The sequence below is a fragment of the Lissotriton vulgaris genome, chromosome 10 (genome assembly GCF_964263255.1).
Source record: "Lissotriton vulgaris chromosome 10, aLisVul1.2, whole genome shotgun sequence".
Classification (NCBI taxonomy): domain Eukaryota; kingdom Metazoa; phylum Chordata; class Amphibia; order Caudata; family Salamandridae; genus Lissotriton; species Lissotriton vulgaris.
Window position 1 is genome coordinate 362,697,816 of NC_141698.1, and position 15,006 is coordinate 362,712,821.

The 15,006-nt window shown below is 40.5% G+C and overlaps 1 protein-coding gene across 4 annotated transcripts in view; it reads left to right on the forward strand.

The window, feature by feature from the left end:
* RHBDF1 (rhomboid 5 homolog 1) overlaps positions 1–15,006 on the forward strand; it is a 448,564-nt gene that overhangs the window by 268,187 nt on the left and 165,371 nt on the right. For all 4 annotated transcript variants that reach the window (XM_086941148.1, XM_086941149.1, XM_086941151.1 and 1 more), the window contains 2 exons: positions 3,426–3,639; positions 12,051–12,257. In XM_086941148.1, coding sequence (XP_086797274.1) covers positions 3,426–3,639; positions 12,051–12,257 — 421 coding nt within the window. The remainder of the gene's footprint in view (positions 1–3,425; positions 3,640–12,050; positions 12,258–15,006) is intronic.

The following is a 15,006-nucleotide window of genomic DNA, read 5'->3' on the forward strand; positions in this document are numbered from 1 at the left end:
CAAGGTTCCCACCTGTGGAGACGCACTCTGACATCCACTGCAGCAACCTTCATGAGGTAAAAGCCGGATCGGCGGGTGGATCCAGTTTACAGCATGCCTGTCGATTCACGCCGGACGCGTTTCGTGCTCATTGCACTCTTCAGCGGCGCAATAGTCATTTTGGCATGGAGGCCACACCTCCCACGTAAAAATATGAGCCCTCCAATGGGCGACTGAAATGAGTCCGCGTTGGTTTGTGGGTCTTGCAGTGTGTGCTTCAGTTATGTGCCGCTGTCTGAGATGTTTCAAGCCCACCAATGGGCCTCCACTCGCACATTTGGCTTGTCAATCCTCCATGGATGCCTCCACATTGAGACTCTGTGATTCGGAGCTCCGTGGCCCCAAATTTCCGGGTGGTGCATCTCTCGCGGCTGGGAGGCCGCATATAAATCAAAGCTCCCAAGTTCCCACCTGTTGGAGACGCACTCTATACATATATATTCAGCAAATCGCCCTGAAGCAGCGAGAGGGCACACAACAACAATCCCCCCTCCGGCTCTGTAATGCAGTCTGCTTTTTATATCTATACTAACAACAACAATAACAATAACCTTGGTTCCTATGTCACTTAGACTCCATTCATTTCAAGGAGAAAAACCACACTATTTTCTGTTGGTGGCTGGGTTTATTTTATTTTACCCAAAGTTTCAATTCATTCATTTATAATATAAAGGGGCAATCGTTCTCCACAGATTTACACACAGAATTTGCCAACAAACATTTACAACTACAACTAGGTGGAGGAATGAAGGAGTTTCGACCTGAGTCTGGCATAATGAAAAGACAGGTATGTTGCAGGCTATGGTCAACGTGTTCAGTTTAAACGCAAGGAAGCAGAATATAATATAAAAAGTTCCTCTTATTGTTCACAGACTCATTGCTTAAAAAATCTGGATACAGCGGTCTAGAAACCTCAGCCAAATAACGCTTTACCACATAGGCAGGTATGTAGTCCCACACAGCCATTGGTATAAGCTGTTTAAAGCATGTAAACATCACAGACAAGTGACAGGTGTTTTTATTATTTTGTATTTTTTAGATACACCCAAATGTGGATAAGTAAGATGCCCTGATGAGAGCGCACTAAGGTATAAGTGTGTCTCGAAACACGTCGGCACAGCGAGAATACCGCTGAGTTGTAATAAGCACAGCGAGAATACCGCTGAGTTGTATTAGGAATATGTTTAATATTAGCAAGAATATCTTGGAGAATGAGTAAAACGTATACAAGATATGATAATATTGTCTAAGCTCATACAGACCTGCAGTGCAAATAATTTGTCTTGCAAAAAACATTTCTTCAGTCCACATTGTCTCATTGACAGTAATTTTGAACGTTGTGTGTAAAAATTTGTGAATTTATTTGTTGTAATGAGTTTTGTTAATTATATGAAAAAATGTATGTATTTGTAAATGTTTGTTGGTAAATTCTGTGTGTAAATTCGTGGAGAACAGTTGCCCCTTTATATTATAAATGAATGAATTGAAACTTTGGGTAAAATAAAATAAATCCAGCCACCAACAGAAAATAGTGTGGTTTTTCTCCTTGAAATGAATGGAGTCTAAGTGACATAGGAACCTAGGTTATTGTTATTGTTGTTGTTAGTTTAAACGGGTCATCCATGGTTCCGGTCCTTTGGGCCCAACCCCTTTCGTTGTTTTATATCTATACAGCATTCATGTTGCCAACGCGTTTCGAGGCCATGAGCCTTTTCTTCCTGGGCTGCCAAGAACTGCACAGGAATGCACGTCATTCATGATGTATGAAATATTTCCTTGTTTCATTATAGCATTTCTATATGTTTACCTCGCTTAATTGGTGTGTGTGCGCATGCGTGCATGTGTGTGTGTGTGCGTGTTTGTGTGTGTTTATGTGTGTGTGTGTGTATGTGTTGGTGTGTGTGTGTGAGTGTGAGTGTAAAGAATTTTGAAGAATTGGGCCTACTGACCATCGGGATGCCACTTTTAAATTATTTGTTGTATGGGAAAATTCTTGTCATTTGGTAAATGTAAAGAATAAAATTGAAGATGTTTATGTAGCAAACATTCCCTACAGAAAAATGTATACATTTGCCAAACGTGTCATTTCATTAGCAGCTTGTAAAACGCACTGTAGCAAAATGTCAACATAGGAAGCAAAATAAATCCCTTAACCCCTTGCATGCTGCCGCGATTCTGCGCCTGTGCGGCAAAATCGCGAGTGGGCAGGTTTATGACGGACCCCCGCCGTCATCAGCACACGAGCGCCGTAGTGCATGACGGATGGGGGCCGTCATCAGCATGCAAGGAGTTAAAAGCGAGCAGCAGTGTAAAAATAAATGCAACTGCCAACATTAAGTACCAACATATAAAATAAAATAGCAATTTTGAGAAACAGTGCCGTTATTTCTTTGTAAACCATATTTCAGACTTACAATTTTTTTTTTAATTGTTTAATCTAAAAAAGGTTTTGGAACATGATGACAGAGATTTTGTTTTCATAAGACATGTACTCCATTCAGCTTTTCATTCAGATTATCAGCTGACTGCTGGAGTGGCTTTGTTTTTCTTACACCCATTGTCAATGCATGAAAAGTTAACTGTGCCAGGCAGTGCTTAATTTGTAAAAGAATTAGTGCCCGGGCCCAATGTTTTACTCAAATGCTGCAGCCGGCTTTATCAAAGTTTGAGGTGCCGAATACCAAAGATGCGTAGTCTTTTCTTAACCTGATGCCACTTGAATCCTGCACCAGACACTCCCTGCCTCTTCATCTCACTCTTGCAGGCTCTTTTCCATCCCTATCTTCTCCCCTGGGACTGATTTTCTATCTTTCTCTTCCTCCTTCTTTCCACCTTGTATGTTTTTCCATCTTGCTCTGGATCACAGTTTGTGAAAATTAAGTGCTGGTGGGCTCCACCTGTCACCATCGGTTCAAAATAAGCACTGGTTCCAGATGTCTCATACCTTTCTTTTACTAGTGGTTATTTTTGGTCTCCTCAATCTCTGCCAATTATTAACAAGGCAGTAAGCTAAGCAGGCCATCAGTAAAATGAGCAAACAAAAAGTAAATGTATTCTTATTTCAGTAGTTATACATATGGACAGAATACAATTTAAAAAAATGTGTGATATTAAAAACCGTTAATAGACCTCAAGTCGGACAGGTACCACGGAAAGACAAATCGAAATGTTTTCTTGTTACCTATGCTCTTTTGAGCTCATGCCTCTCCGTTTACTGTCTCTTATTAACTCGGTGTGGGAAACAATTGTATGTGAATGTTTTTCCGAATTTACTAAAACGAAGATTTTTGCACAGGCTTTGTGTTGATTTTCTGCTAATTTTCTCTGGATTCTCTTATCTGTACTTTTCCAAATAATGAAAATGTTGACATTGTGGCCTATTCCAGGGGGACGGCGGACTGGTTTGGTGTAAGCAAGGACAGTGATGCTACTCAGAAATGGCAAAGAAAAAGCCTACGTCACTGCAGCCAGCGGTATGGAAAATTAAAACCTCAGGTCATCCGAGAAATGGATCTCCCAAGCCAGGATAATATTTCTTTGACCAGCACTGAGACGCCGCCTCCTCTCTACGTGGGATCGGCACAGCTTGGCATGCAGAAGGTAAGCACGTTCATGAAGTGGCCATTTTAGAATGTTGGCTGTGATGAGAGAGGGAAAGCGAGTGTGATAGAACAGGCATCACTCACGACTGCTGAAAATCTGCAGGGTGGAATTTTCTGGCATCGGAAAGGACACCATGAGGTTTGGAAGTAGAGTAGTGGATCCTACAGGTGGCAGGAAGTCCCTCAAAGGCCTACCTTGTGGGTTTTCAAATATAATTAAAATTCTTTCCCAACATATAAATACACTTCAAAACTTGAGACCATTGGAAATGGAGCTTGAAGTATGTGAAGAGGTTTGGAATTATGACATTCTTTCGGACAATCGCATTTAACCTAACCTAACGCATGTGGATTTTTCACAATATAATGGTACTGGGTTTTTGAGTTGTTGCGTGTTCCAAGGAAAATATGAACTGCATGTTAGATAGCGTCATATACTGTGTGATTAAAGGGAACCCCCCATAGTAATCACTGCCACTACCAGCAACTTTTTCTAGGACATTTTATATAATGACCACAAGCACAAACCGAAAAGTCTCACATTTAATGTGAAACAGAAACACTACTTGCTAGAATTCCTGGGAAAAATCACCCATGTTTCAACTCAAGAAAATCGTGGATCAGGCAGTTTCCAACATTCGAACCAGTGAAGAGTGACTCCCCTGCTCATTCCTATCAACATCTGTCATCACCTGCTGGTATACTCACACCACAGTCTCCTAGGCTTCAGTGAGGTGCTTTAGGCCGGCCATGTCTGCTGGCTACAAAACATCCATATTATGCGTATTGTCCACTTCATGGAGAGGTTTTTGTTCCCTGGGCAGAAAAGGTGTGAGGTAGCAGGTCTTAGAAGCGCTTGGGTAGAATAAAAATACCTAATGTCTGATAAGAGCTACATGCTGTGGAAGTGTTGATTAATACAAGTCCACCCTGAATGTAAATGTTGGAACGCCCACTTGGATGGCCTTACACAGCAGCAGAATGATCGCAATTTCTATCTAATAAATGAGACATCTGAGCTGTAGGCCATGCAGAGGGCAAAAAGAGCAAGATTGTTGTGTCCTGCAGCCTTTCTTAACATTGCCCAAAGAGCAGATCACAGCAGCAGTGATTTCTGTTTGGGGCTGCTAAATTGGTTGGCCATCTTTAACTTTCTCCTGAGAAACGATGGGGGTCTGAGGGAGCTATTGTGTTACCTGGGATGTTTTTTGGATCAGTATGTTGGCTCTCTGTAGGGGCCTTCTCGGTTCTTCTGTTGCAGGAGGCACTGCTAATCATCCCACTGTATTTAAGTGGATTCCAGTTATCAACCTAGGAGCTGAGACTTTCCCTAAAGTTTGCCCCATTGGTGGATTGGCCATGTTTGTCAACCTAACATGTAACACTTCATACTTATAAATTACATTTAAATCTTGTTATGGTGTGGTTGTCATTGTAAAACTAAGGAATCAAGTAGACGTTCAAGCTTTCACTATTAGTAACATTTACTTTAAAAAATGATAATTTAGCTTGGATTAGGGAATGCCAACAGGAGCTTGAAAATCAAATTACAGTACATTTGACTTGTTTATGGCACATCCAAATAGTAAAGGGAGGAGATTTTAACTCTAGAATATTAGAATCTAATTGGGAGGTTGAACAGGAGTGCCCACACTGGCACATATTTTGCTTCCCTGATGTCTTTTTTTCGAATATGGTCCATGCCTAACAGGTGTAATATTGGACAAGTGACTCTACCAAATATACTTACATTCAGGGAAAGGCCTCTTTGCCAGTGGTAAACCTGCCAATCATACATATTTAGGTTTCCCCCTTAAATTGAGTGGGCAATATATGAATGGGTATTGCACCAGATGTTACAGACGAATGGTATTTTGGATATGGTATATTGACATATAACCCTTTAATGAGCTGGTGAATGCTGGCTAACTTTTCATACAGGAATGATCCCGGCTCAGACTGCAGCGTCAGGCATCAGGCTTGAATTTGTACTGTAATAGAAGTAAACTCACCATCAACACTATGAACTCGCAAATTAAGGTCTTAGGAAAAAAGTGCACGAAGTTTGAATGGAGAATGGGTGACTTTAAACTTGGTACAGTTGGTTCTTAGACATATCTGGGCAATGCAACAGGAATAGTTCTAAATATGATGATCTTATGGCATGAATGGCTGGTTTCGTTTAGGGCACTGTCTGAAGGTATGTCTGAGAAACCACTAATAAGGGTTATAGTAAAACAAGTTGTTGCAGTCGCTTTTTTTGGAACTGTATCTTTAGTATCTGAAAACACTACCAGATTTCAAAACACTTTAAGGTAAAAGCCTGTAGTGAGCCTTTTCCATGGTACGATCTGATGGTATTTAAGCGCTTGCACTTTAAACCAGGACTGTGCTCCTTTAAACAAGAGGCTGAAACTGCAGGGGTATATTTTATTATTAGAGTTTTAAGTGATATTTCTCCCTGCACAGCTTGTCGTTGCTTGAAGGTTTTTTTTTTGGTTCTCAAAATGGTTGGGCCCTATCAAGTGATGTTTATTTTTTACTATATTCGGCTAAGAGAGCAGTTTGAGACCTTTGTTGTTAGTGATTCAGATGTGCACCTAAAGAGAGCCTTTGTGGTGCATACTTCTCTTGCAGCCTGATTCATCAAGCTGAATTGCGCTCGCAAAGGGCCAGATTCTGAGAATCTGGCCCTTTGCGAGTGCGATTTTTGCATTTGGGATTCATCATCCCAAATGCAAAAATCGGTAATAGCGATTTCGCTATTTTGCGAGGAATTACATTTAAGGAATCTCTATTTGAGATTCCTTAAATGCAATTCATCATCCATTTTTAAATAGCGAATTCGCAATTTCGGCCCGCTATTTACCGCGAGGTCAAACCTCGTGGTAAATAGCGAAAACTTAGAAAAATGCTTTTAAAAGCATTTTTCTAAGTTGCATGTTGCACACACACATGTCCTTTGGACATGTGTGTGTGCAACACCTGTTTAAATTTGCATTTAAGGGGTGCTACAGGGTGTCCTTTGGACACCCCTGGCACCCTTTAAATCGCTATCTTATTTGCGATTAGCAAATTGCTAATCGCAAATAAGGAATACTCCCCATTCATTCCTATGGGCCTTTTGGCCCATAGGAATGAATGGGGAGTTATTCCTTATTTGCGAATAGCAATTTGCTAATCGCAAATAAGGAATATGTAGGAATCGCATTTTATTTTGCGATTCCTACATGAATCCCGTTTTGCGAGTCTGTGATAGCGATTCCTTATGAATCGCTATTATAGACTCGCAAAACGGGTCTTTGATGAATCAGACTGTTAGAGTCTTATTTGAGAACGACATAGTTTATATTTGGATTAAATCATCATTGGTGCACTTTTGCATATGTAAAACCAAAATGGAGTTGGCAGGTTTTCTATTTTTAGTCCATGTCCCCCGTACTCGTTTCTTACCCCTCCTTTTGAGTGAGCTAAGTAATAAAAAACAGAAGCTGGCCCTTTGGGAATGAAGAACTGCGGGTGTAGGAGTACCGTACTTAATGAGTTGGGTTGATTACTTCCCATACGTCCGAATTGTACCGGCGCTGAGATGACCGGTATTTGGTTGGTAAGCACATACAGGTAGAGTCATGAAGCTAAATAGCGCTTGCAAAGGGCCAGATTCTGAGAATCTGGCCCTTTGCGAGTGCTATTTTTGCATTTGGGATTCATCATCCCAAATGCAAAAATCGCTATTTGCGATATCGCATATTTGCGAGGAATTGGATTTAAGGAATCTCTATTAGAGATTCCTTAAATGCAATTCATGAACCAATTTTAAATTGCGAATTCGCAATATTTGGTCGCTATTTACCACGAAGTCTGACTTCGTGGTAAATAGCGAAAAAGTAGAAAAAAGCACTTTAGTGCATTTTTCTCTGTTGTATGTTACACACACACCTGTCCTTTGGACAGGTGTGTGTGCAACACCTGTGTAAATTTGCATTTCAGGGGTGCTACAGGGTGTCCTTTGGACACCCCTGGCACCTTTGAAATCGCTATCTTATTTGCGATTAGCTAATTGCTAATCGCAAAAAAGGAATACTCCCCATTCATTCCTATGGGCCTTTAGGCCCATAGGAATGAATGGGGAGTTATTCCTTATTTGCGATTAGCAATTTGCTAATCGCAAATAAGGAATGTGTAGGAATCGCAATTTATTTTGCGATTCCTACATGAATCCCGTTTTGCGAGTCTGTAATAGCGATTCCTTATGAATCGCTATTAAAGACTCGCAAAACGGGTCTTTGATGAATCTACCTGATAGTGTCTTTATGTTTGCAACAAGCATGTCTTCAGAGTTGAACACAATTGCATGTGGCACTTTGCTTCTTTGTGGAGTGATAGTTTGAAAAATAGCGTCTTTGGTAGTTTACATGGAGTAATGTGTTTGTGAAAATGTTTAAAGGGCTGCAGCTTCAGATATGTTCCTGCAATAGTAAATGCATTATCTTGGAAAAGGCATTTCGAATGCATCACCTTTAGACCAGACCCATACAACCCAGGGCTATCAGCATGAGACTTCTCACATGTCTATTCTCTCTGCAGTGCGGTGCAAGTGTTGTGACAGTTCTTTCTAGGAAATCCAACACAGAAAGGTTAAATAGCTGAAAATAGCTGAAATGGGTATTGATAGCGGCAACCAGGCCCACACCAGTGTATTCTGTAGGAAAAAAGGAATTACACTGCCGTTTTTTCAGGCTTGCCTAAAAGAATCCAGACAAGATTGCATTCATATTTAATGCAATGTTCTAGCGAGATCTAATAAACAAAACATTTTTACAAATTCTATGGTGAAATGTTTTCCTCGAAGCAGGAATATGATTACAGAGCTGCTGTTCCATTTCCTAAAACTAGTGATCCTGTCAGACACCACGGCGACAGAACAGCTGACACTTGACAATTTAGGGAGTTAAATCTGCGATTAACTACCTGGGAAAAGGAAACGCTCCAAGGCAAGACCGCCTTGGAGACATTATCTATAAAAAAAAAAGAAACTCGGGCGTTGAGTGAAATACTACTAGAACATTTAATACTTTTTTATGGAATGAGAGATTCTAGAGAGCTGGCCTACAGCCACAACTTCCACACACTGCCATTAATCACACTGCTCAGTGTGATTCTGAACTTGTCTATATGTCCTCTGGGGATGCAGCTTTTTTTCAGTTTACCAACAAAGTAGCAATCATGATTCACATAGTGAGAGACCAAGACAAATCGTTATCTATTCATGCTTATTGTGGATAAAATGCTCCCAACATATTGTTATAGGGTTTGTGTTGAACACCTTGTCAAATGTTTGCTGTACTAGTGAATTCATGGGTAGACTGAAGGGGGTGAATGGAAGCCTGTTGACCACATTCGTGATTATCAACCGTTTAGTCAATGAAATTACTATTTCACGAAGTCAAAGAGGGGGTTCTTTGGTTTGATTCTATTTCTGTTGTGTGTTATTGGACAGTGTTATTCATTTAAATTATTTTCTAATATTTACTGATAGGCATATCCCACAGAAACATTACATCGGTTTGAGGAGTTGCATGGCAGTACATTGCGCAGTGTTTAATATAGCGGAGCTGTGGGTAACGTTCCACTACACAAGCACCTATAAAGGCCGAGAATGACACTCCTGCTGAAATCAGGCTTCCAAAATCTTATCTGATATTCAAATATTAGCTACAAAAAACCTACCCCCCCTCCCCCAAGCATCTAATAGCTTAGAATGAAACCTACTCAAATCTTCTATCAAACACATGACTGTATCACGCTCAAAGGTCGATGACTGTATCTCAGTACTCATTTATATTTTCGGGATTTCTACTATATCAGGAGATCAGGTCTCAGCAATTGTACATCAGGCAAGCACCTCTTATTTTGCTACATTTTGCTGTGATCTTAAAACTAAATATTTTAGTGGTATTCCTAGAAAATTGTTTATAAAAATAAATGTTAGTATATGACTATCCTTTGCCTTTTACAGACCTGTCATCCTGTGGGAATATCGTGCATATTCCCTTTTTAGGGAAAAAGTCACTTGTTTGATTTGATTTGATTTGTGTATGTATATAGCTTGAATTAACCCCAGAGGGGTCTCTCAGCGCTTGCAGACTTACAAAAGGAAGCTGTCACAATGAGACCGGTCTAAAAAAGGGCAGTTTTCAGAGCCTTCCTGAATTTCAGATTGTCTGGGCACAGCCTTAAAACTGTGGGAAGTTGGCTTCATAAGGAGGGCGCAACTAGACATGAATATTTAGCCGGAGAGATCCTGAAATACAAATACATTTTGCCATACCTTTCATTACAAAGGGGACATTTCATATTGATGGGTTTAGAAAATTATGGATATTATCCTTTTTCATTGTTTTTAGATGAAGGATTTTTAAGTAAAGAATATCATTTCAAATGGTTTCAGCGCTGGAGATTGTTTAGTCGGGGTGCAAGTGCCTTGTATAATCATTGTGTTTTTGCAGTTGCACAGCTTGCATTGTACAAAATTGCAGGTTTTGTAGATGCAAATCTCACAGTTGTGATGTATAATCGGATTGGCAACAGAGGGGTATATTTATGAAATTAGTAGCGCAGGGCAGTGCAGGAAGCCTCCTCACTGCACTACTCTGCGTCACTGGGAGAGGTCAGGAATGGGCCCTATTTATTCAATAAGACACATTCCTATACTTTCCCCATGCACCAAAGCCTTTTTGGCATCATAGCACCAACGCAGGTACTCTGGCACCATAGTGCAAGGGTGCCTCTGTTGCATGCAGGATTGTTTTTGTGCAGGAAGGGGCAATATTCTGCACAAAAACAATCCTGAGAGGCTTTTTCCTCTTTCTATGTGTGCTCCAGAAGGCAACCCTCGTAGAAAGAGGAAGAAACAAGAAATAAATATAGTTTTCCTTGTTACGACTTACCTTAGGAGGCGTACGATTGTGGCGCATTCCCAGGTTTACAAATTTGTTGTAAATCTGACAATGCATCAAAAACCATGGGAGTTGCGCAGGGACACCTCCCGTGCGCAGAGTAAGGCAGGGCAGCGATTAGCACTGCGTTGCCCTACTCCAGCTTTGTGAAGCCACTCAAAATCACGTAAAGTGACTTTGCATGGCTTCATAAATTTGACTTTGCGTCACGCATGTACCACTTTGCACGGTGCAAACATGATGCAAGCCTCTCTTAAATATGCCCCAGAGAGTCTACCTTGCGACTCCTAGCCACTTGCAATGACGTGGAGGCTCGAAAGGGCGATCATTCTTCCTTGTGACTTGACCGAACGTCTATCAAAAGATTATTTCAAGTTTTCTTTTTCTTAGAATTTGACCATTCCATACTATTTTGCTGCTCCAAAATTGATTATTGCAGTGTTCTTCTGAAAGGCACAGCAAGAAACTCAGACTGACCGCAAAACTAGCTTGCTAAAGCGGACACAACAAGCCTTGTAGGGAGTATATAACACTGATATGCTGAATATTACTCTAGTTACCTGCGTACAGATGAAGAACTTATGCATATCTGACAAACACATGTTACATAGTGGAAAGGAAGAGAGCTGGGTATTTAAATCAGTTCACATTAATGTAAAGAAATCTTCAAGCAAAAATAGGTAGCCGTCAAAATAAATGAATGTAGGTGTTTCAGATTACTCCATCCAATTAACTTCACTTATTCTGTTCACAAAGGGTGTGTAAAGGCATATGCCCATGGAGAATTCAGAATGAAGGCAGAGATTTCTACGATGGGTGTTTGAAAATGTGTAATTTAGATATTAGTGAGCTGGGAAGATAACCCCATGATTTAACGCCCATGGCTAACATCTGAAGAGTTCTTGCAAGGTTGGTAAATTGAGTATCATTATAGTAGGTAACAAGAGCAGCAGTGTTTCTTTACCTCCCCCCCCAGAAGATGCAGTGTACTTGCTTATTAGGGAGATCTGTGTGAATCAGCTGAGTTTGGGTGATGCTAGTTTTAAGCAGTGTTATAGTCTGAACAGCACTTGGTTGTACATCTGTGCACTTTACATAGCCCTTGACCCGTGGACTCGAATTTGGGCGACGAAATTCAGCATTTTGAGATGGTCATCTAAAAATGTATAGCAATGGTATTGATGCTATAGGAAGCCTGAGGTACCAAACTAAGACTGATGATTCTCACAATGGCCACACAGAGACCAGAATTGCCACTAGATATGGTTTCTGATTTATTTCACTCAAAGTCAATTACAGGAAAAATCTAATTTGCGCAAATTTTGGAAAAAACACGTTTTGATTACTGCTCAGGAGAAATAAACCTTTTATGCTGTCTGATTATTACAATAGGTTGTTAACTCGCCATTGCATCTGACCTGGTTTTGCTTGTTTCTCTCCTTGAATGCAGATTATAGATCCTTTAGCACGAGGCCGAGCATTCCGCATGGTGGAAGATTACGATGGGTACAACATGCCACACACTCCGATCACTCCTGGTGCAGCATCCCTCTGCTCCTTCACCAGCTCTCGCTCTGGGTTCAACCGCCTACCAAGACGACGAAAAAGGGAGTCCGTTGCAAAGATGAGCTTCAGAGCCGCAGCAGCACTTGTCAAGGTAAACAGTTTCTTTTGTCGCTTATAGAAAATATAAAATGGTGTAATATAAAATCGTAATTTGATTGAAAAAATCTGTGCTTTTGAATGAATATTCAATTTAACATTTTGCAGCTCAAGAGTTTCCACCATGAGAGTAGATAGCTTATGGCGGCTTTGGACCTACCTTGTGAACCATATTAAATGGTAGATAAAATATGAATCTAGGCTTGTTACAAATGAGTAGTAAGATGAGTTATAATGAACAATGCCACCGTGCAACAGATACAATTGAAGCAAGAATTTGACAAATATTTCAACTATACTTTGCTTTATTCATCCTATTTGCTTCTATATCTGGTTTGCCAGTCAGTTTACTGTGCATCAGTGATGAAATACCCTTGTTATATTCTAACAAAAGTATTTGTTTATTGAAATAATGATACAATATGTGTTAAGCATTAGCTTCTTTGATGTAATATTCGAGGAACCCTTTGTTCCAGATAGACTTTTCACTAAGTCGAAATTATGAAAGAGAATCAATGGAACTTGAAAACATATTCCCTACTATGGACCGTGTGTTGAACCCTCATAAATATAAATAGTGTTAATTGAGCCCTGATTATGTGGTAGAACATCTGTTGAGCACTCAGTTCCTTATATAATGTCTGCCAAATAATCCAGATATAAGTTGCAGCTTAGATTGATAGACCATCTTAAGCTATATTAGCAAGAACTACATCCATTCCATTTTATGATCTGGCTTTACTTGTTGGCACATGAGTTGAGGTGGTCCTGTGCTAGAAGGGACCTTCCTGAGCAGACGAAATGTATGGGCTGCTACACAGATAGGGATCTCAATTCTTAAATGAGAAATGGCCAAAAGTGCCTGTATCTTTCTGTCGAGGTCATGGTGAGTCAGCAAAGTAACTCCCCGAACCTCAACTGAAAACCCTAGATGCTGGTCCAATGCACAAGAAATGTATGACTATAAATAGGAAGGAAAACAACGAAAACTCTTCTGCTGCCCGTGTACATGCATCCATACCCTGATCTAAATTAGGAAAAAGCATATGGATCAAACCGTCATCACTGGGATGATGCCAGGGGGTGCAGGTCTCTTTAGAGATTCTCCATGTGAGGTGGGGCGTGCGCCTTGCCAAGTCTTGGTTCTCACTCACCAGTGGTTTGTGGGATGGGGCCTGGGCTCTTTTACCTCTTCCTACTCTTGGGGTTGGCCAAACCAATAATTAGGAAAGGGGAAGTAATGAAATACGAACAGGACTTTCACAGACTGGAACAAGTCCCTACTGGAGAGAGGAAGACTAGAAACTTTAAAATAAAGAGTGTGAAGCCATATTAGTATCTGGAGATTCTCACAATGTCTTCCACTTGAAAACATTTGCAAAATATCGGGACAGGATGATGTACAGGAAAGGATCTGGAGTTGCAGGTGCAGTGTGAACTGCGGTTGTTTATAATGCAGTCGTGTGAAAATGGTAGAAAAGGCAATGTTTATTGTGTCTACTGTACAAACAGTGGAACAATCATTAAAATCAACCAAATGTATTTGATTGCATTGTAATGATTTTAGGTATTTATTCTTGCGGTGATGGCTAACACACTCAAGACATTTCCTTCTGTTAGTCTGTAGCTCCTCACACTTACCAAGAACGAGGCTGTAGAATGTTCCCCACTTTCCTACCGCAGCAAACATCCTAATACTTCATCTATGTTTAAATACAGATTTAAATGTGTTACACGTGGAATTGGTGACATTATTGGTGTTAAGAGTGAAGGGCAGTACACACAAGGAGCATGAAGTCTGCAAGTACACACCTACCATGCTGCTGCATACTGCTGTTAATTTATTCCTAGTCTAATATTGACAGGCAGAAAGCTTGTTGACGGGGCTGTCTCTAGCTACCACCTTGGTCTGGCCCAGGGCATCACTTTTTAGGGTGCACCTTTTCATTTTGTGGAGGTTTTCATCAGCCTCCTAAGTGTTACATAGGGCAGTTTTGGTGCCAAGCTGAACAAGGCACACGTCTTTAACCCCTTCGATGCTGATGACGAGCTCAGCTCGTCATCAGCCACGGTGGTCGTGTGCTGATGACGAGCTGAGCTCGTCATGTAACGCGGCTTTTGGAAAAAAGCCGCGTAGCGCAAAAATAACCCCGCACGCATGTGGTTAAACAATGTTATTGTTCTTTCTTGGTGTAGGCCAATATTTTTAGATTTGCTAGCAACTCTCCTCCACTGTTTGCAACTTACACACTTGCTAGCTACTATCTTTGATTCTTTGCTTATGCTGTGCTTGTGATTCATATTTTCATTTGACATCCATTAAAGGACATCTCTGAAAAACCATTGGTCTTCGTGTCCTCAGCTCTATCATAAAAGGCACAGGATGGACAAACACCCTGAAATGACCAAGACTGCTGTCTGTGGACTGACTTGTCCAGACATTGGAGACAAAGACAAATGGTTTTACAGATACAATGTTTGAATGATGATACATGAAAATATTAATACGCTTTGAAAAAGCTCACCTGTCCTAAAATGCAGAAGAGCGAAACATGTGTCTGCTAAATGTTACTTATTAAGATAGTTTTGAATTTATTAGATCTAGATTTGATAAATAGAAGAGTAACACTCAAATATCATCCTACTATAAAGATTTACAACTTAAGAAGCAGAGGGTCTCATTTAAATCATAGCAGACTGGCAGATGGGGGACCCAGAGGAAGATAATCCCTTTTGCCTATGTC